This window comes from Drepanopeziza brunnea (genome assembly GCF_022702325.1).
Source record: "Drepanopeziza brunnea f. sp. 'multigermtubi' strain 214-2 chromosome Unknown ctg7, whole genome shotgun sequence".
Classification (NCBI taxonomy): domain Eukaryota; kingdom Fungi; phylum Ascomycota; class Leotiomycetes; order Helotiales; family Drepanopezizaceae; genus Drepanopeziza; species Drepanopeziza brunnea.
The window spans coordinates 2491178-2511379 of NW_027094070.1; the positions used below are offsets into that span (position 1 = coordinate 2491178).

At 50.6% G+C, this 20202-nt stretch overlaps 7 protein-coding genes across 7 annotated transcripts; 4 read left to right on the plus strand and 3 right to left on the minus strand.

The window, feature by feature from the left end:
* Positions 1-372: 372 nt before the first annotated feature.
* On the plus strand, positions 373-1712 carry L3040_005062 (uncharacterized protein; the record flags this gene model as incomplete). The annotated part of the gene is made up of 3 exons (XM_007292147.1): positions 373-510; positions 599-1004; positions 1069-1712. 3 exons carry the CDS (start codon positions 373-375, stop codon positions 1710-1712), a joined length of 1188 nt encoding a protein of 395 aa, XP_007292209.1.
* Positions 1713-4005: 2293 nt separating this feature from the next.
* On the plus strand, positions 4006-5122 carry L3040_005063 (uncharacterized protein; the record flags this gene model as incomplete). Its single annotated transcript, XM_007292148.2, has 3 exons — positions 4006-4065; positions 4141-4621; positions 4686-5122. 3 exons carry the CDS (start codon positions 4006-4008, stop codon positions 5120-5122), a joined length of 978 nt encoding a protein of 325 aa, XP_007292210.2.
* A 916-nt stretch (positions 5123-6038) lies between these two features.
* L3040_005064 (uncharacterized protein) lies at positions 6039-11522 on the minus strand (the record flags this gene model as incomplete). The annotated part of the gene is made up of 1 exon (XM_007292149.1): positions 6039-11522. The coding sequence occupies one exon, from the start codon at positions 11520-11522 to the stop codon at positions 6039-6041; it is 5484 nt and encodes a 1827-aa protein (XP_007292211.1).
* A 395-nt stretch (positions 11523-11917) lies between these two features.
* L3040_005065 (uncharacterized protein) lies at positions 11918-13172 on the plus strand (the record flags this gene model as incomplete). Its single annotated transcript, XM_007292150.1, has 4 exons — positions 11918-12126; positions 12192-12468; positions 12541-13094; positions 13142-13172. 4 exons carry the CDS (start codon positions 11918-11920, stop codon positions 13170-13172), a joined length of 1071 nt encoding a protein of 356 aa, XP_007292212.1.
* A 456-nt stretch (positions 13173-13628) lies between these two features.
* Positions 13629-14588, minus strand: L3040_005066 (uncharacterized protein; the record flags this gene model as incomplete). The annotated part of the gene is made up of 2 exons (XM_007292151.1): positions 13629-14036; positions 14181-14588. 2 exons carry the CDS (start codon positions 14586-14588, stop codon positions 13629-13631), a joined length of 816 nt encoding a protein of 271 aa, XP_007292213.1.
* A 1319-nt stretch (positions 14589-15907) lies between these two features.
* L3040_005067 (uncharacterized protein) lies at positions 15908-17180 on the minus strand (the record flags this gene model as incomplete). The annotated part of the gene is made up of 2 exons (XM_007292152.1): positions 15908-16736; positions 16813-17180. The coding sequence occupies 2 exons, from the start codon at positions 17178-17180 to the stop codon at positions 15908-15910; spliced, it is 1197 nt and encodes a 398-aa protein (XP_007292214.1).
* A 742-nt stretch (positions 17181-17922) lies between these two features.
* L3040_005068 (uncharacterized protein) lies at positions 17923-20189 on the plus strand (the record flags this gene model as incomplete). The annotated part of the gene is made up of 3 exons (XM_007292153.1): positions 17923-18007; positions 18059-20117; positions 20171-20189. The coding sequence occupies 3 exons, from the start codon at positions 17923-17925 to the stop codon at positions 20187-20189; spliced, it is 2163 nt and encodes a 720-aa protein (XP_007292215.1).
* Between the last annotated feature and the right edge of the window lie 13 nt (positions 20190-20202).

Consider the following 20202-nt stretch of genomic DNA (forward strand, 5'->3'; position numbering starts at 1 on the left):
GCTGTGGTATGTTAGATCGGCTCTCGCATGGCGACTCGTATGGCGAGGTGAATAGATTAAAGGGAATGGAAATTTGGAATGATCATCAGCGGTTTTACGAGGCCGTTAGTCCCTCAGGCAGCGTTCTTCAGACTGTGGGGAAGACTCTATGAGCAACTTAACATTTTAGTGAATTCGGATCTCTCTTTACGCTAGTTCTGGCTGCCGAAACTTTTACCGCTTTCGTCAGACGACTTCCTATATCAAGTCCCCTGCAAGCAACCTTTTGGTTCGCGCTTTTCTGATCTTCAAGTTGGTCAACCACCCAACCTGTAAGCTCTCGAGCTCTCTCAGACTCCCGCGAACACACGCACTGCAACCCTGATAAGAATAATGGATATATCTGTCCAGCCCCGATCTTTCGATCACCTCTTCCAGTTCCCTCTTGGAGATTTGACCATTCTCGCACGGTACAAGGGCTACGATGTGGTCGGGAAGGTAATCACTTCAGCCATGATGCTTGCCAGTCCAGTAAGTAAACCTTAGCAGGTCGATGTTCACCTTCTTACCTTTTCGATCTGCATTCCATGCCTCAGAGTACAACTGCTAACCCTAACAGATCTGGGGAGAGTTGCTCCAAAACCACCCCGTGCAGGAACTCACCTTCACCAACGACAACGGTGAGGCTCTGCTCATCCTCCTGCGCATTGCCCACCTGCGATTCGGCGCCATCAAACCCACGTACGAGCCTCCCGAGCTCTTCGAGATTGCCATCCTGTGCGAGAAGTACAACTGCGCCAGTCTCGTGAAGCCTTGGCTGGGATCTTGGCTGCCCCTGGAATCATGGGCGACCATCCTGAACGACGACCGCTGGCTCTACATCGCCTGGGCGTTTGGCCGAGAGATCATGTTCAGGAAGGTGGCCAAGGGGATCGTTACTCGAATGCGCCTGTCTCCCAGCTTCGTTCCGTTCACCCAATCCCGAGTTGCTTTCCCCCGGCCTTACCCCAACTGCAATATCATGGGTATGTTGGCTCTCCTCGATGTTCTCGTACATTCAAACGCAGCTGAGCTGACAAACATCAACAGAGAACATCCTAACCGCCCGCGCCAGTCTCATCCACCAAATCACGGCCTTGCCCTACGCAGACACCCAGCGGTTCACGGAAGCCCATCGTGAGAGGAGAGTTGTGTGCAGGGCGCGAGACCCACATTGCGACAAGTACGTTCTCGACGGCATGGTTGCGATCCTCGTCCGGTACTCCCTGTGGCCCCCCCAGCGCCCGGAGGAGATCTTCACCAGTGTTGACGCCCTGGCGTGGAACATCTCTCAGATCAAGATCGACCCCTACAATCAGGCACCATACTCGATCCTCGGACCTCACTCCTCCTGCGGTATCTCGGGCTACAGCCATCAGGTGCTGAACATCCTCCGCAATTTTCCGGAGCCGGTTGACATGAGTCAAATCGCACGGTTGCAGGGGAAGGATGCTGCTGGCTTCGCAGAGGAAGACGATCAGCCCTTGGAAGAGCCTCGGACCGAATCATTGATGCCCCCGACTAGAGTATCCAATATTCCTGGGCCGGTAGTCGAGAGTCAAAACACACTGCTACAGGAGAAGGATGCTGCTGGCTTCGTTGAGGAAGTCAATGAGCCCTCGGAACAGCCTCAGACTGGATCATTGATGCCTCCGGCCGGAGTATCGGTAGAGGGTATCGAAGATGAACTGTAAGAGTCATCACCTGCAAGCTAGTTTTCGGAGCCGGGAGAGGTGTACGGAGGCTTTGCTTCAGCGGGGTGTCAGCGAGCACTCATGATTTTGAGAGTTCTACGGTTGGGACTGCAGATATTTTTCCGGCCGTTCGACCGTTGTGTGGTGAGAAATATTAGGCGGGAGCTCGAGTCTGATCATTCAGTTGCTGCAGCAAATCTGGCTCCTTTTTGCTACTTGTGCAATACAATCAATTCAAAAATACTCATTCGTGGGAATGTCCTCTTCGGATAACATATAAACGTATATATGTGTTGCATGTGAGGGAGAAACACTCACGGTACAACTGCATCTCCATGAGAAGCACGACGCAGCCTCCATGAAAGGTACAGTAAGGTGGGAGATGCGAAACCACATGCAGACTTGCTCCAATTACCTTACTAAAGCCATTCGTACCACTACCCGAACCTAGAGTAATAATGTATCAAATCAGCGACAACTATCTCTCCTGAAATCTAGCAAATATGAACATGTCCAGCCGCAAGCCGGGCGGTCCCCCGGTCTAGGAGCCGATACACCAAACTCCCTCGGAGACTAGATACCCACATCAGCAAGTGGGCATTCGTTTGTACCTCGATAGATCCGAGCCTATACCGAGGTATTGAAATCGTCATCATTCGTCTTCTCCCCTTCTTGTCTATGCCTCTCCTGCGGTTGTAGCGGGATGGGCGATTCGAGTATGGAGATACCCCATGACCCACCGACCACCACGATCCAAACACGCCAACGTGATCTAGGGCGGCGGGACTCCATAGCCCCATATAGATCATGGCGCTGGCCACAAAGGGGTCCTACTAATATAGAAGCTAATCTGATATCCATCGATGAGAGATGTTTGTCCCGTTGACGCAGAGTGGAAAGGCTCGCTCGCATCCGGGTAAAGAGGTGTAGGGGCTTGGACTTCGTGAGCTGATCGTTGTCGTGTGCCGAGGTTGACTGCGCTGATTCCTCTATGTCTATTTTCCGAGGTTAGGGGTAAGTGGGAGTTCTGATGCTGAAGAGGCCTTTCGGTAGAAAATCCAGCTTGGCGACTTGTATGATATCACAAACTCGATTGGTTGAGAACACCTGGGGCATGCTTCATAAGCTATGTGCCGCTACTACCTACTGTAATGACTTCAACCAATTTGCGTATCTGGTGGCAATGAGCAAGTCCTGCGATGCCCAGACACTTTTAGCGAATCGAATGGGTCAACAACGAAGCGAGGGAGGTATTGTGGCCAACGAAGAAGCCTGCTGATATCCATTTCCACTTCTGTTGACACTCTTGAGAGATTCAAACTGGTCAGATCGTAGCTGACGAGCTGGAAGCAGCCTCTTATGGACAAGGAGACGGAATGGACGTGACATCTATCTTCTACGCGTTCGGTTTGGAAAGCGTGTTGTTTTGGGCAAACGCACCACTCCTGGACCCTTATTCTAGTGCATTACACTATACGCTTCATGAAATGGTACGCAGGTACAAACGGTACGGTGTCAAAGAGCCTCAAGAATTCTTGAGCCACATAAATACGGCAGTTCAAAGCTAGACTTCGATGTTCCTTTACTAGTGAATCGTTCTTGAAGTTGCACTTGCACCAGACTCGAGCAATATAATGATAGGACTTCAAATGCAGCTTGGGCTTAAGAGGTTCTCGCCGCATATTTAGATGCAATACCCGTATCCCCCCCGGGAAGAGCAAGATGCTGACTGAAGATGGAAGGCACGACTCGGACTAGCGTGGAGTCGACTTTCCCTGAGCTGTCCCCCGAGCTCCCTCGAGTTTTCTCTGGCAACACCAACTTCGTTCTTACACTCTTCTCGTACCCAGCAATCCCAACGCCGTGAAAATCGATCCTGATCCCCCGTGTATACATACACTTACATACACCGTGTAAGCATTGATTTACTTCTCGACAAAACACCCACCGCAGTCACTCTTGCACGACCGATCCCCATCCGCTATCCTATATGGAAATTTTGAGCATGGTCACACCTCACAAGTACGACCCACCCCACAGCAACACAGCTTGTAGTGGTATCCTTCACCGTAACACACCTCACTTTCACAGTCCTCATGGTGACAGTCCTCGAAGAGACGGTTCGCGAACCCGCAGTTCGCGAAGCAACACTCTCCACATTGCTACTACCAATCAACCTTTACCCGGCTCAGCATCAAAGGCAACTCTGCAACCGCAACCGAAACCGCGACCGCAACCGCAACAGCAACAGCGAGTCGACTTTCTTTATGGGGACGTACAAATTAAGATCAGGATGGGTGGCATGACCCATGAGGGAAAGGTAGTCCGTCAGAATCTGGCGGTGGCAAGCCCTGTATGTATTCCAACTATCCCGCCCCGGTGGAGGACCTCATCTGAGTCGATGCTGGCATGCTCATCTTGAATCCAGGTCTGGGACAGGCTCCTACGCACCAAGCCAGGAGATCCCCCGCTCGAGTCGATAGACTTCCAAGAGGATGACGGCGAAGCATTACTCATCTATCTTTGCATTGCACACTTGGTATTCGACTTGGTCCCTTTGAAGTTGAGCGAGACGGCGCTTTACAACGTCCTCCTGCTGGCCGAAAAATACGAATGCTTCCATCTGGTGAAACCCTGGATTCCTAAATGGCTCAAAGCATACGAATCCACTTTGTCAGAAGCGCCTCACCATTCGCTACCCTCACTGCAACACAGGCTCTATATTGCGTGGACCCTCGGCCAAAAAGCAGTCTTCAGACAAATCGCGCAGATTTTGACCCAAAAATTGGGACATCCGGCGGATGTCGCCCAGCGGGATCCCGTGAGTGGTCGAAAAAAGATATTTCTGTTGGCAAACAATGGCCATGTAGACCTTCTGGAGGAAAAGCTGCTTCCGGCAAATCTCTTGGGTAAGGAAAATTGCTGCCTTCAGAGGATCTTGCGTTTTGTATTGTATTGACCAAAATTATACAGAGAGCATGTGCTCAGTGCGCGACAGATCACTGAAATACCTCCTGGATATAGTATACAGCGAACTCGCCAGACGCTCTCAGAGTGTGCCAGGAAGTTATTGCCTGCACGGAAAGCCCCACTGCGATTCGCACATCTACCGCAACATGATGAAGGAACTCGAACGTCGGAAACTGTGGCCCCTGAAATCGATCATGGATGTCGATTTGTCGGTGCTTCAGCTAGCCGTCATCATTGGGGCCATGCGGCCTGCATACCCCTTTCCGACGCCGGCCGACCCCTCCGACCACGCGAGGTGCGGCCCAAACTTCCTTGAACCGGTTACGTTGCTACTAAAGAGCTTTCCCGACCCAAGTCTCGAGTGCCAGATCGAACACATGGCGACGCAGAACCGTTATCTCTTCCCTGATGATTGTCAGTATCTCTTCCTCAAGCAGTGACAGGGTCGATATGAGGATCTTTAGATTGTTGGGCTATAGTGAATCTAGCGCGTAGCTCTTGTTGAATGAAGAATCAGAAGGACGGAAGGACCCATTGTATGCTTGTCTTTGTACTCAGACTATGACACACAGAGAGGCAATGAGAGGACGGGGGCTTCTGACATCCACATCCACATCGCCGTACAGGCATAGCTCTCGATCTTCACTTCCCATAAGATCTAGATCAGATGATGAGTGAGTGGCACGCATGTAAAAGAAAGGGAGGAAGTCTCGCTGTCTTCTGTCCAGTGTCGTCTCGTCCTCTGTCTCTGCGGCCATCAAGCAGTGACTGCCAAACTCAACTTGTCACTCATTAGGTACTTCTTCTCTTTTTCCCGGTTCTCCTATTGGACAACGATATCGGCCTCCAGCCTTTTAACTCTCGCATGGACAGTGGTCTATGGTCTATGGTTACATTCAAGGGCGAATAAAGTAACGTGTAAGTGCTAGATTCGACTTGAACTTGGAATGCATGGGTGCTGCTACATAAACAACAATCCAGAGCTCCATCTCAGATATTTTCATGCTTTCAGTTGATTGAATTGCATAGGCAGGTCCCGCGCTTGCGGAACGAGAGAGAGAGAGAGAGAAACCAAATCTCTCGGGGAAAGAAGGAAGAAAGATGGAGACGTGAATATGAAGACGAATTGGTTTGAGTCCATGTAGAAATTTGCGAAATTCGCAACAGCATCGCGATCTATCTATCTATCCCTCGCTCCACGCCCGAGCTCCAGATGCAGAGATCCTCCAGCCGAATGCCAAATGCGCGCCGTAATTTCATGATTCGTAAATACCGCGCCGAATCACGAACCACACCGCGGCTTGCTTTCTCCTCACCTGCAACCACCCACCCACCAGACGCAACATCTTCCCAGTTTCAAACGGCAGTGCCATGGAAATGCTCACCCCCTTGCGTCCCATCAATTTCCACATCCTCCGGCTTGCAATCGCACGTATATTCGCTCCTAAAGTCTGACAAAGGCAGCCCACTCAGAAGGTTCATAGCCTTCTTTGCAGCATTGACCTTCGAGTATCTAGAGCTCTCAGCCTTCGCGTCGGCCACTACCTTGCCGTGGACAATCACCATAGCCACCACCGTCGGTTTGCTGCCGTCTACATGCTTGATTTCACGAGTCATGATGCTCCAATCAGCACAGCCCATGTTGATCTGTAGGAACTTGGTGAGGAAGGTAGTCGGGTGCTTGTTGGCGAAGGTGTCGTAGACGGACATGTCGAGGAAATACCATTTGATGTGGCGGTCGAAGAAGTCTTCAATCACGGCGTAGTTGTACTCCGAGTCGACGAAGATAGCGCCGATGTAGGCTTCTACGACGTCGGGCAGGCACTTGGGTGGTTGGCGAACAGAGGTCCAATAGTCGGGATTGCAGTCTTGTGGAGATTTTCCAGCTCGAACGGCATCGGCCTCGGCTTGCGTTCGGGCTTCCGTGATGTCTGTGACGTAGTCGGAGATCTGCTTTTGGAAGCCGGCGTTAAAGAGGAGGAGATGGCGGTGGAAGCCGAGAGACACGCACAAGGCGCCGAGAAACTGGTTGGAAACCATTGCCATCTTGTGCTCTGTCAACCATTGAGGGTCTTTGTCGGGGAATGCGTGGTACAAGAAGTTGATGCATGCCATGTCGAGCAGAGAGTCGCCCAAGAATTCTAGACGTTGGTAACTGGGAACATGCTCATACGAGTATGGATAAGATGGGTGAGTGAAAGCTGATCTAGCTAGGCGAGGATACTTGAAGTGGTACGGGTGCTCTTGCTCCAGTTGCGCGGCCAAGTTGCGTTGCATCTCTGTGGCCTGCGCTAGTTGATACTTCGGCTTCTTGTAAAGCTTGTAGTAATCAGCAAAGCAAGTAACTTGATGGTTCTCGCTGGAGACCAGTTCTGTTACAGCCCGAACAGCCGCATCCATATCCTTACTCTCATGATAGGTCAGAAGAGCGGCCCCGATCAAAGCCTCGCAAACATCGGCAATACTCTTATCGCCAAGTTTGTGCGTTGTAGGAGCTGCAGCAGTCTTTCCCTGTTTCAAAACAAGTCCCTCAGGATACCAGGCGCGACGACTGAAGGCCTGAGAGCGGATGTACTGATAAAGCTTCAGCTTCACGGCATTGTTCTTTAAATTTTTGTTGCAGATCAACATCATTCGGTCGACGTGGTAGCTATATTCATCGTTTTCCGGATGGATGCCGAACAGCGAGATAGAGGTTGCCATCTTCAAGAAACAGTCGCCAAGAAACTCGAGACGCTCGTAGTTGTTTCCCATACCGCGTTGGAAATTGACTTGCTCGGTGCCGTGGTCTTCGGAGTTATCCGAGTCTTTAGTGCAAGCCTCGAGTGCCAAGTCAGGGCGGATCTTCAGATTGAGCAATTGGCAAGCCTCTAAGGCAATCAAGTATGACTCGAGGCGGTGGATGATAGCGGGAAAGACGTACGCCATGGCTACAACAGAGGTAGGAATTGGAGATATCTTAAGAGGTTCCAAGATTACGAAGCACTTCTTAGGGATCTCCTCCTCTGGAGTATCAAACTCATCGAGCAGGTTTCGGCGGAGGGAGATGAACTCGGCCTCGACTACACGCTGATTTGGATCAAAGGTTCGTCGAGCTCGAGCCTTGGACCAAAGACTACAACTGTACTCCATAATGTTGTTGTTGTTTTTTCTCGTACCGTGGCGTGGAGCGCTGTTCGGGGGAACGGGGCCTAAAGGGCTGTGGTCTCGAGTGACGCCGATAGTCCACAGCTTTCTCGAACCATCGTATGGATCAACGATGAACTTATCCTTGAAGAACTCATCCGGCTCCGTCTGCCAGGATTTGTTATCCCAGGGATTGTCGGCCCACTTGATGACATGATCTTCGACAGCCTTTAGTACATCCCACGCGATAAGAGAAGAGAGATCCGTGTTGGCGGTGACTTCACTTAAGGAGATTCCAGGAGCCAGGAAGTAGGGCATTTTCGCGACGTCCGATTCGTACAACTTACTAAAGACGTCATTGAATAGGTAGATTGTGAACGTGTTGATCTGGGCGATCACCTCAGGGGTAGCCTTGATAGACTGCGCGATTGAAACCATCTCTACGGGAGAATGACGATTTGATCCAAAGTGCAAGTAAAATGAAGGAAGTTGTGGCAATCGGGATCTCGTGAGCAACACTAGAGGTTGAGAAGGACGATCAAGAACCTTTGGGTTATCCAGCACTAAATAAGTAGCAAAGAATTCCTCGGGGACACCACCGACGGACCATAACGTAGGCTTAGTCTTCATTTCATATGCCTCTCGCTTCTTCGAATCAACGGCAAGCAACGCATTACGCATTGCTGGCAGTTGCTTCGTAAAAGTGGGAAGCAGATGTTCGTCCAGAAGCTTGCACTTGACCAACCCAAGACAAGTCTCGAAGGCAGCAGAGCACTTTGCGACTTGCTTGGTTGAGCAGGGACGACCGACGGAACCTCTGAAAGGAGAGCCCTCTGGGAGGATAGTCTCGCAAATGAAGTGCCTGTTGTGAACAGTGATGATGTATTCGGGTTGAAGGTTGGTATCTTGCGCGTGGGGCAACGAATCGACAAAGTTCGCCAGAACCGTCAAACTCATCTTGTATGTCAGTTTCGCACCAGTGGAGGTTTTGTAGATCCGATGGCTCTTCTCCTTAGCCAGGAAATGATCCATGTCGTAGTCATTGCCGGTCAGCTTGCGATTCTCGGGCAAGGCCTCACAAAACTTCCTCAAAATATTCTCATTCTTTCGCACCTCCAACATGATTGTCGCGTGCTCTGTGTTACCGGCCTCATACATATGAATGTATCTGGAGTTTTGATGGCGCGCACGTCCTCGAGACTGGATGTATTGGATCAAGGTGGTGTATAGATCAAATCTCACGACGAGATTGCAATCAGGTACATCGAGACCCTCCTCCGCGACAGATGTGGCGAAGAGACAGTTGATGTTACCTTTGCGGAAGTTTCCCATGGTAAGTACTTGATCGCGAAAAGACTGGTTCAGGTCACCGGCATCGCCGCTACGAGTACCGACCAGTGTTCCACATCGTAGGTGAGGGGTGCCGATATTTGGTTGCGAGAAGAGCTTGGCCAATAAACGAGCTGTGTATCTCTGATTGACGAAAATAATCGCCTTGTCATCAGTTGGTCGCTCGAATCTCTCTCGAAGGTACCGAACCAGCAAGACAACCTTGGATGATAGATTATTCGAGCCCGCGGTCTTGTCTGTGAAGTCAGGAGCATCGTAGACATGAGCTTTCATGATGTCTCGAGCTTCTTGGATCTGAGCCTTGTGCTTCTCCAGCACTGCTAGTGGTTCTTGGATTTTCTTAGCATGATACTTACGCTCAGTCTTTGCCTGCAACTTCTTGCACTCCTCTTCTCCGAGACAGAATGGCCAGACCTGGTCTGCACACCACGCCCCTAATTCTTTAGTGGCGTCGAACGCAAAGTTCAGAGGCTTTCGGAGGACAGTGTTATTCTTGAATCTCTCAAACATCTGCGCATACAGCGGTGTTTCAAATCTCGGGCCCAAAGGTGCATATGCAGCCGCCTGTTCCTGCTTCACCGTGATGGTCTGCTGCAACAACTTTGGGTCGCTGGCGGTACATATTTGGGAATGGAGGATCGACTCCAACTCGGCAGCAGCCTTTCGCACATCGACACGCGCATCAACAGGTGATGCTGTCATGCCAAAGATCTTGGGAAGAGTGTGCTTGTCCTCGTGGGTAACGTAGAAGTCCTTGATAATTCGGGCATAGGCATGGTCTTTCTTCGCATGATGAGCCTCATCGAAGATGAGCAGATTGATCTGAGCCATGGATAGGAACGAGTGGTGCAAGCAATGGCGGAGAACTTCGGCGGTGCAGACAATCACCATGTTCTTATCCAGATGCTTCTCCCATGTAGATTTTTTCCACAAATCAATGCCCATGTCACCGCAGAACATTTCCATGGGTTGGTCAAGGTTGGCCTTCAGGACAGCATGTTGCTGGAAGACAAGCTGAACGGAATCTACCAGAAAAAACGAGATTCGCTTTGGTAGGCCCTTTGCTCGATCTTCGAGTTCCTGTGCAAAGATGTGGCGAAGGAGGAGGACGGCGATGAGGGTTTTTCCGGATCCCGTATCTAGCACGGCGATGACATTCTTATTAATGGCTTCGTTGAAGAGCTCGGTCTGGTACTGACGAGGAGTCGAGATAATTTCCCGACTCTCGGCCTGGTTGACAAGCCATCTGGTCGATTGGAGAGCCTCATCCTTGGGACGACCTCGCTTTTCCTCTTCAATCGACTTTTGCAGGTAGTCCTGGAGAAAACTGTCAGCCACAGCATTTAGCTTCTTCTTGCGCTCAGTGATCTTTCGAGGTTTTGTAGCCGGTTGCTGCTCGTCATCATCAAGATCATCGTTTTCGTAGATTCCATCCTCGTCTTCATCTGCCGTTGCTTTATCCACCCATGTCTCGACAGCATTGGAAGTTCCACCAGAGGATACCGAAGTCCCAGCACTTGCAGATGAGCCTTGGCGTCTCTTTGCATGAGGAGGGACAGCGAGTGAGGGGGCCTGTTGAGAGCGCTTGAGATCTGCAATAACAGCTTCGGTGTTGCGGGTAGCAAGAGCAGTGTCCAAGATGGCAGCCAAGGGCGATGCTGCGACCGTTTGTGAGGAAATACCTCGGAGTGGAGGGATTGCATAGGATGAGGCAGAGGCCGGAGCGCATCCAGCGTCTCTAACTGCCTTGAGAAAGTTGGTGTGGTAGTTGGGGTTCTGAGGGTTTTCGGAGGTTGGACCATGGGGTGTATTGGCGCTCAAGTCAGCTGGAGCCGGGTAAGGTGAGGTCGGGGGTGTCTCAGCCATGACGGGTAGATTCTCCGTTCCTGGCTGCGACGGGTAAGCCAGAGGGTTGCGACCGTTGGAAGAAGGCAGATTGAAAAGCTTCAGAAGATCTCGATTGCGTTCATCAGTTGAAGGAAGAGGTTTCCAGTTGAGGAGGATGAGTGGTGTTATAGTGGTCGAAGAAGGAGCTGCGAGCGGAGTCCACGATCTTGATATATCGTCGCCGGAGGATTTGGAGGTGAATAGAGATGAGGTATCTCCAGTCGGCTGTTCGACCTTTGATTCAATCTCTCTAGTCTTACTCGTATCATGGGATCCATCCAAGAGCTCTAGATCATGCCATGTGCTGGGTTTCAGGTCAGTGAAAGGGGAGGGATTTTGTGTAGCAATCGCAGAAGTAGAGATGGAATGATGGTCGAGTTTGCCCTCATCTCCGCCTACGGGGTCCACGGGGCCCGCGGGGATTAAGCAATCATCGATGAGGAGACTGAGATCCTGCAGGTACCCAGGAAAAGGCATTTCGAAAGTGCGCAAAGCGAGCGAACGGAAGGAAATTGAATGAGACGCGTATAAACACACGCGTCGAGACACGAAGAAGAGAGAAAAAAGGCGGGAAAGGCAGTACTTTAGAGGAAATGTGAATGGAACTATCGCCGGCTTGACGGAGAGAGATCACGGCATGGGATTTATGTTGTCGATATTGATATCGGCGATGTTTGTGTTGTTTGTGGATGGACGAGTAGCAGACGTCAGCGAGGTCAGAGTCGCTGAGTCTGTTGTACGAAGTATTTTAGTGGGGGGAGGAGTGGGGGAACTGAACGCGAAAACCCGTGACTGTTACTTACTGCGACGATATCAACGTCCAATCGATTAATCAATCGATCAATCAACGGACACCGCATCACCTCCTTACTATGGCAGACCACAGTATCAAGTCCCTTTTCACTAGAGCAGAGCAGCAACGGAAGGATATCGAGGCCTCCTGGGATAGCAACACCGCCGTGTACCAGCAAAACGTCGCCGCCGCTATCGCAACCTACGACGAATGCCTCAAGCTCGCAGACCGGCTCTCCCTATTTAGTCCTAACGAGACGCTTGAGGATATCACTTCTGGGGATCTCCAGTAGGCTTTCACCTTTTTGATAGTTCTGTCTGCCTGTAATACAAAGCTGATCGGCATGCCCGCAGATATCTTCTCATTAGCTATCGCCTCGCCGACCTTATCCTCCGAGTCTCTAGCAAGGACCGCAAGGGCACCCTCCAACAAGCGCGTGAGGCATACGAACGATTTCTCAGTCTGCTTGACCACTACGAGATCCTCACCGGCGCTGAAAAGAAGCTATACAATGCCTACACCGAGGACCCCACCACCTTCTCTACAATCAACAACTCGGATCCGAATGCACGGCGGGCGACAAAGATAGCAAACTTCAAATTGGAGAAGGAGCTGAAGCAGAAGCTGGAGGTATAGTTCTCTATCTGCAGCCAAGAATCTGTCTGGCAACAAGAAAGCTAAAGCTATGCTAACACCCCCCAGGTCGCAGCCCAGAACCCGGCCTACCTGCAAAACGATGACGATGCGATCCGTCAGCTCCAACTCGCCAGTATTGCACTCTGTACACACACCACTTTTCAGTCTCTCGAATCGCTCAATCTCGAATGTCAGATCCTCGCCATGGCGCCGCCCACACCACCTTCTGGCCCCGAAGCCCTCGAGCGCGACTACAGGGAACGCATGGGTCTGCGCGACAAAGACGAGTCTTCCTCCTCCGACCGTCTCGACCGACGAGATATGCTATCTTCGGCTAACAAAGGCCCGATTTTGAGCGCTGGGGGTAAACCGTTGAGGCCGTTCACGTTGCTGGATAGTAGGCAGACGGTTAAGGAGGGGGTGTTTAAGAGTGGGCATAACCTGCCAACGATGACCATTGATGAGTATCTGGAAGAAGAGCGGGCGAGGGGAGGCATTATAGAAGGCGGAGGAGAAGCGAGCGGACTTACTCCAGAACCGGATGAGGATAATTATGAGAAAGGAGATCAGGAGACGATGAAGGCGAGGGAGTGGGATGAGTTTACCGAGGCGAACGCTAAGTATGTTCCTTTGTAACCGGTCTCGAGATCTATACTGATTTTGTTAGGGGCTCTGGGAATACGCTTAACAGAGGATGATGAATCAATGAAATATTCGAATGAAGGCTCGTTGTTCCCGACCGTCGCTGTATCCTTGATTGCGTTCTCCCGTTACATGCACACTCAAACGTCAGAATGCTTCGTATTATTGTCCAGCCCCGATCTAGCTAATGCATTTCCCAGGCCAATAACCAGAGGCATTGATGCGACCACTCACGTATCTTGAGTAAAGCAGTTGACCCCGTTCGCCATCCATTGCCCTCTCGGGGGAAAAAAGAGATGGAGAGAGAGAGAAAAATACTGATCCCCTGATGGAAAAGAACCTTGTTTTAATTGCAAAAGAGGCAAGTGATTTCTTTCTCCCCTTAAAACCCATGGCTTCGGTTCCCCTCCCTCTGGAAACACTCGAAAGATCACCCCGCAAGTAATCAACGCATCTCAACCCAGGTCGGTCCCGGGTCCAGGCCATTTTGCATCGATCTCCGTCCCATCCCTCTACTCATCCTCTGTAGTATCCCGGTTACTGGTAGTAGCACCTCGTCCATCCTCGGGTTCCTTAACAACTGTCGCGTCCTCACGCTCCCACTCCCTCCCAAAGTCCTCGTGCCATGGACCCTTTGCGCCCCATCTCTTGCCGCCGCCCAGCATCAACAACTCCATGCCCAGGTGCACTTCCCCAAAAACCCGAACGCACTCGCTTCGCTCCTTACTGCCTGGCGCGAACCGCTCGAACGGATTGTTACTCGCGACGCACGCCAACGCGAAATCCCTCAACAGATTGATCTTACCTACTTCTCCGCGGTCGATGCCCACGCCCACTTCTAACGAGTATATCTTCTTCACATTGCACGCCGTGGACTGTGGGTCTTTATGTAAAGACCCCAGCTTTCGGACCACGCTCATCTGTGTATTGCAAGCAGATAAGCGGTTAGTAACTGTTGCTTAGTCGGGACTTGGAGTCTCGTTTCTAGAAGAAAAGGATAAGACATTCTCATTCTTGGGACGATCAGAACCAGGAGACACTGAGAGTCTGTCCATATTACGTACGATATAGTTTTGATGACCAGGTGCATCGAGAACACTGGCCGCAGCCCGCAGATCATACCACTCAGCTCTATTATCATTACCACTGCCACTGATGGGTCCGGTATGGAGCCGCGAAACAAAGGTGGCCAGAATGGGTCCGTCGAAGTCGCAATCGACCACCGCGTCGAACTCGTTGAAGTACTTGGCCGGCTGATCTTCGCATTCTGCTTGAACTGGAACAACGGCTTTGTCTTGTTCAACAGACTTTTGAAATGCCCGGAGTGCATGACCAAGAGCTCCTTGTGAATTAGGAATTGTTGACGTTGACGATGAAGAGGGTCTTCCGTCACGTGGCTTTTTCTGGCGATGACTAGTGTCACGACTTGTTTCGAATCGAGGATTAGACTGGATTTCGCATTTAGCTGACATCCGACGCGGTCTTCCCTCTATCCATTCGCAATAAACGGAACAGATAGAGAGTATTCCTACTCCAAAATGTGGTCAAGTCTGTTGGGCTCAAAGTCCTACAATCATCCAGGACATATCAATTTCCCCTACTCGAATTATTCAAACGGGATATACATATGACTCCTGAGGCCTGTTGGGAGAAGAAGGAAACTGGAAAAGAAAAGAAATGACGAGAAGGGGGAAAACGGAATTCCAACCTACCTCATAACATCCCCAACCCTCTTCCAAACCAACTTCACCGCCTCACAATCCGTCAAACCCAGATGCCCACCGCATCCGCATCGGAATCCAACCTCCTTCCTGCTGGACAATAGAGAATCAGCAAAAGCCAAATTGAGGCCCCCCACGAGAAAAAACCTTCGAGAAGTCCCGTAATCAGCCAGTTCAGAAAGAAAAACAATCAAGCTCCAAGTTGAAAGTAACATCCCCCGCATCCTCCGCATCCTCATCACCGCTCTCAACAACCCTCCTGGATCTCACATTCCTAATCCTCTTGCTATTGTTCTCCTTTACAGGAGTCAGAGTTTCCCCAAGCGCTCTTTCCACGACCCATCTCCATCTTGGCTGTCGATGATGCAGTGGGGGGCACGTATGAATCCCGGCGATCCGATTCCGAGTTCGATTCCAAGTCCGAGTCCGAATCCGAGTCCAAGTCGTCGTAAATATCATCGTCGTACCTGTTATGTCGGCGGTAGCCTGGCGCTGCGTCTGGACATCTCCCTATTACCTACCTACATTTTGTGTATGTATATGTTTGTAATTCGCCCGTTGTAAATTTTGAGTTGAGAAAGTTCTAAATTGAGTCTTGTAATGATGAGGGAACACATACTGGTGCGGGAGGAATCGGTTCGGTTGCGAGCTGTTGCTTGTTTGTTACATATTAGGTAGGTACTTATTATTTTCGCATGTCGCTACCGTAGCGTAATTGGCCGAATATGGAAGGTGGAAGATACACCAGACCTAATACTAGTCTAATCCCTACTTACGAAATCCACAGATCAATTCTTGAAATCCATATTCAAAATTAGGTTGCAGGTTGGTCAGGCATTGAAAAATTTCCCCCTTTTTTTTTCCTTTTTTTGTGAATCTTGGAATCTCGGAGTCTCGTCTGAAGGCATTTTTGTATACTTTTATACTCTCTGCAAAGTAGGTTACTTTCAAGAAGACATTGGTCGGCAATGACATCATCAAGTTTTATACCAAATAATAACAATAGAGCCACGGATATACTTAAACTGGTATGACTGAAGTATGATAGTAATTGTACAATATTTGCGCCTCTATGCTGAAAGATAATCATCATCTGCAATATGATCATGATCATCTGTAACATCTTCATCATCTCCAACTTCATCATCTGCAACTTCATCATCATCTGCAAGTGTCTCATCCTCAACCGCAAACTCCCTGTCGAATTTCTTGTCCCAAGGACCTTCCACTCCCCACTTCTTGTCTGCAACGAGGACATTGAACGCGAGCTGCTTGTCTTTGTCAAAGACATCGACCCACGTCTTTCGCTCATCACTCCCCTCGGACTTCTCGAATGGGCGGTTGCTGGCAATGCAAGCAACCAGGAACCTCCCCAACGCGCTATCTTCCCCCGCCGCACGTTTCCCCCCCTCGATATCCACATCTTGCGCAGAGACTTCATGAGCTTCGGCCGCCGTTGGCCATCGACGGGTCGTTACAGCCGTCTCCTTTCGCAAACCATCCATAGCATAGTTCCGGAACCCCGCGGATTCGAGTTGAGAGCCAGTTGCCCACATCGAAGTCCAGTCCGAGCATACTTCACTCCTTGCGCGAGCGGCATTCTGAGAAAGGCTAGTGTCAATACGTCCGGTGTACAGCCATGACGTGAAATGCGCAAATGGCGTCGCGGAGACATTGGGTAATTTGTACACGGGGGGCGAGGCATGTACGGTAGTCTGAGCCGCCTCTCCAGCCTCGGTCTTGATATTGACATCGTTGGCTTGCACTGGAGGTGCGGAGAAGACCGCGGTGAAGTACTGAGAATGCTTCGCGAGGAGCTCCTGGTGAAGGCAGAAGATTCGCTCTCTTTCTCCCTTGTCAACGACGGCGAGTACCATGCTTTGAGATTTCAGGATGATACTGGTCATAGAGGTAAGTTTGTGAACATTGAATTTGGAACCAGGGATGTGTTCCCGAAGCAGGGTTGCGTGCGTACCTGGCTGCGTCTCTGGCTCTCTTCTCTGCCAGCTTCTGGGCCTCACACTGGTCGTCTTTTATATGTTTAAGACACCTGCATCTGTACTTAGTTCTTGAATTTGCCGCCTGCGAGTTCATGGTAGGTTCTCTTTCGCTCCCAGAACTCCTGGAACAGTCGACCCTCGCCCGTTTGTCCACTGGCTGGCGGACGACATGCAGGCCGACAAGTGGCTGGACAATTTCCACGACCGGTCTCTGTTGACTCGGCTGCTCCTCACCGTCTCTGTATCTCTTGACGGGACCGGAAGAAGGAACAGAACCGGAATCGATGGGCACTCGGCTGCGAGCATGTGTGGACGTATGAGCAAGTCGCCTCTTGGGTGGCATCTCCGCTGCCGAGGAGCTTAATTGTTATTGTTGTTGTTATTCTGGACGGTATCCTCGTCTCGGGGCAAACTCGTTGTCAGGGGAAAGAAGCGTGGCCACAATTTGGCAGTGATCATAAGCGCGTGGTCTAGCAGGAACGGAAGGCACGACGTGATTGTTACAATAATTATATCACGTGATATCGGAATCAATTTCGATGCCCGACGCAACCAATCGTCGCTCAGGAAATAGGGCACGTGTAATCCAGTTTTACGGATATGCTGGTCCCGATTGCCGTTCCTAAAAATAGAGCCCTCTGGGTCCGCATTTCAAAAAAGTTCCCGGGGTTGTTTATTTCGCGGATTTCAATCCAGCCCCAAGCCCGATGCATCATCCCCAAAAGGGCGATTCCCAAACCTTCACGACGACGACGAAGACGACGATAACGACGACGACAACAATAACAACAACAGTAGCCATTCGCATTATTTGATTAATTGAGGCGATCTACAGGCAAGTGGTTACTTGCTCCACGACGGCATTCTGTGCCACTTACGTTCGTTCGAGCATAATCCACCTCCTATACGAACTCCCAACCCTCCACCCTCCACGCGCCCATAACGTCAAATTTGACTACGCTTTGAGACCCGGAGGATACCGAGGGTGAAAATATTGGATATCGAAAAACCGCGAGGGAAAGAGCATACCGGGGGAGACGCGCAGGGTTGCAGATGTAAATCGCATGAGTTGGCGATAAATCAAGATGGATACACATTTCCCATTACACCTGGGGAAATGTCTCCTTTTCTTTATGACCTTTTCATTTTCTCAAGGATTCTATATTCCAGGTATATATGAGGAACGCGAACTATACTTTACAGAGGACTGACAATCTGCAGGCTGGTCCATCAAGAGTTACAAAGACAATGAGGCAATCCCCTTACTCGTCAACAAGGTCTTCTCCGATAATACACAACTCCAATACGGATACTACGACCTCCCATTCGTATGCCCCCCTACTGGTGTCAACCACGCCGGCTCGTCACTGCTCAGCGGACAAACCATTCCATTGAATCTAGGCGAGGTACTCAGGGGTGATCGCATTGCCCAATCGGACATAGAATTGGTCATGGGCCAAGATCAGGAGTGCAAGTTCTTGTGCTCGAAGAAGATCAGTCGACAGGATCTGAAGCGCGCAAGAGAGATGGTCAAGGACGGGTACGTGGCGGAATGGATCGTGGACAATCTTCCAGGGGCTACAAGCTTTGTGACAGTGGACAAGTCCAGAAAATACTACTCAGCAGGATTCAAGTTGGGATACAAAGAAATCTCGACTGTGGGAAAGTCCAGATATTACATCAACAATCATCTCGCCATCGTCATCCGATACAGAAAGGCGCCCGGCAAGGACGGAGAGAGAGGTGGAAAGGTAGTGGTAGGATTCGAGGTCTATACGAAGAGTATTGGACCTGGGAAGAGATCAGCTTCTGGTTGCCCGACAGATATAAACGATGACGATGAGCCTTTCGAACTTTATCTCCGGCCGAATGGAACCGATTTATCAGCTCAGTACCCGGAATCCTCTTATCACCCCCCCGAGAGCGCCATGGATATCGATGATGGAGCTACATTAGATATCCCCTACTCGTACTCGGTATACTGGCGCGAAGAAAACACGATAGAGTGGGCGCATAGATGGGATTTATACTTTGTGAATCAGGAGGAAGGCTCCCGAATCCACTGGCTGGCAATCATCAACTCGTTGATCATTACCGGGGCTTTGAGCGTCATTGTGGCCATGATTCTGGCGCGGACTATCAGATCAGATATCAAGACCTACAAAGATGCAGTCATCGAAGATGGGAGGATGAGGAATAAGAGACGGTCCAGACCAGCGAGCGCGACACGGACACCTAAAGCAAACGAAAAGACAGGAGGGCTGCTCGAGCAGGTTGGCGACACCGACAATGATGCAGATGTATCATCTGACGAGGAACCTCTGGAGGATGTTACAGGATGGAAACTGCTTCACGGAGACGTTTTCAGGGCCCCCGCGTATGGCCACCTCTTGGCACCACTCGTCGGATCCGGCATGCAGCTGGTATTTATGGCAGTCGGTCTTCTCGCCCTAAGCAGTTTTGGGGTTCTCAATCCAAGTTTCCGTGGTGGGTTCGTTTCTGTCGGTGTTGGACTGTTCGTATTTGCCGGGCTCCTCTCGGGATACTTCTCAGGCCGGGTGTACAAGACCTTTGGTGGTCTCAACTGGCGCAAAAATTCTATCATCACCGCCATTCTGTTCCCGGGTCTTCTATTCTCTCTAATCTTCATCCTGAATCTGTTCGTCTGGGCTCAGGCCTCATCAACCGCCCTGCCCTTCAGTACACTCGTTGGTATCATTTTGCTTTGGCTCTGTATTCAACTACCTCTTGTATACACCGGGTCATGGTACGGCTATCTGCGAACTGGGGCCTGGGAACACCCAACCAAAACGACAACCCTTCCCCGCCAAATCCCAGTTCAAGCTTGGTACATCCGCTCGCCACAATCCATCCTTCTAGCCGGCCTCATCCCTTTTGCCGTAATCTTCATCGAGCTCCTCTTCGTCTTCCGATCCCTCTGGCAAGACAAGTCCGGCTACTACTACGTCTTTGGATTTCTCTCCGTCGTCTCCATCATCCTCATCATCACCATCGCTGAGGTCACAGTTGTGACCATATACATCAGGCTCTGTAGCGAAGACTACAACTGGTGGTGGCATAGCTTTGCGGTCGGTGGCGGCAGCGCGATTTGGGTTTTCTTGTACTGCGTATGGTATTATTTCACCAAGCTGCATATCGAAGGCTTCGTGAGCGGGCTGTTATTCTTCAGTTACAGTTTCATGGCTTGTGTGGTTTACGGTCTGCTGTGTGGGACGGTGGGCTTTCTGACGGCGTATGCTTTTGTGAGGAGGATATATGGGTATGTATACCTTTCTGCATGGTCCGTGGAACATGTCGCTAACAATACCCCAGCGCAATAAAAGCCGATTGATGTATAGGTATCG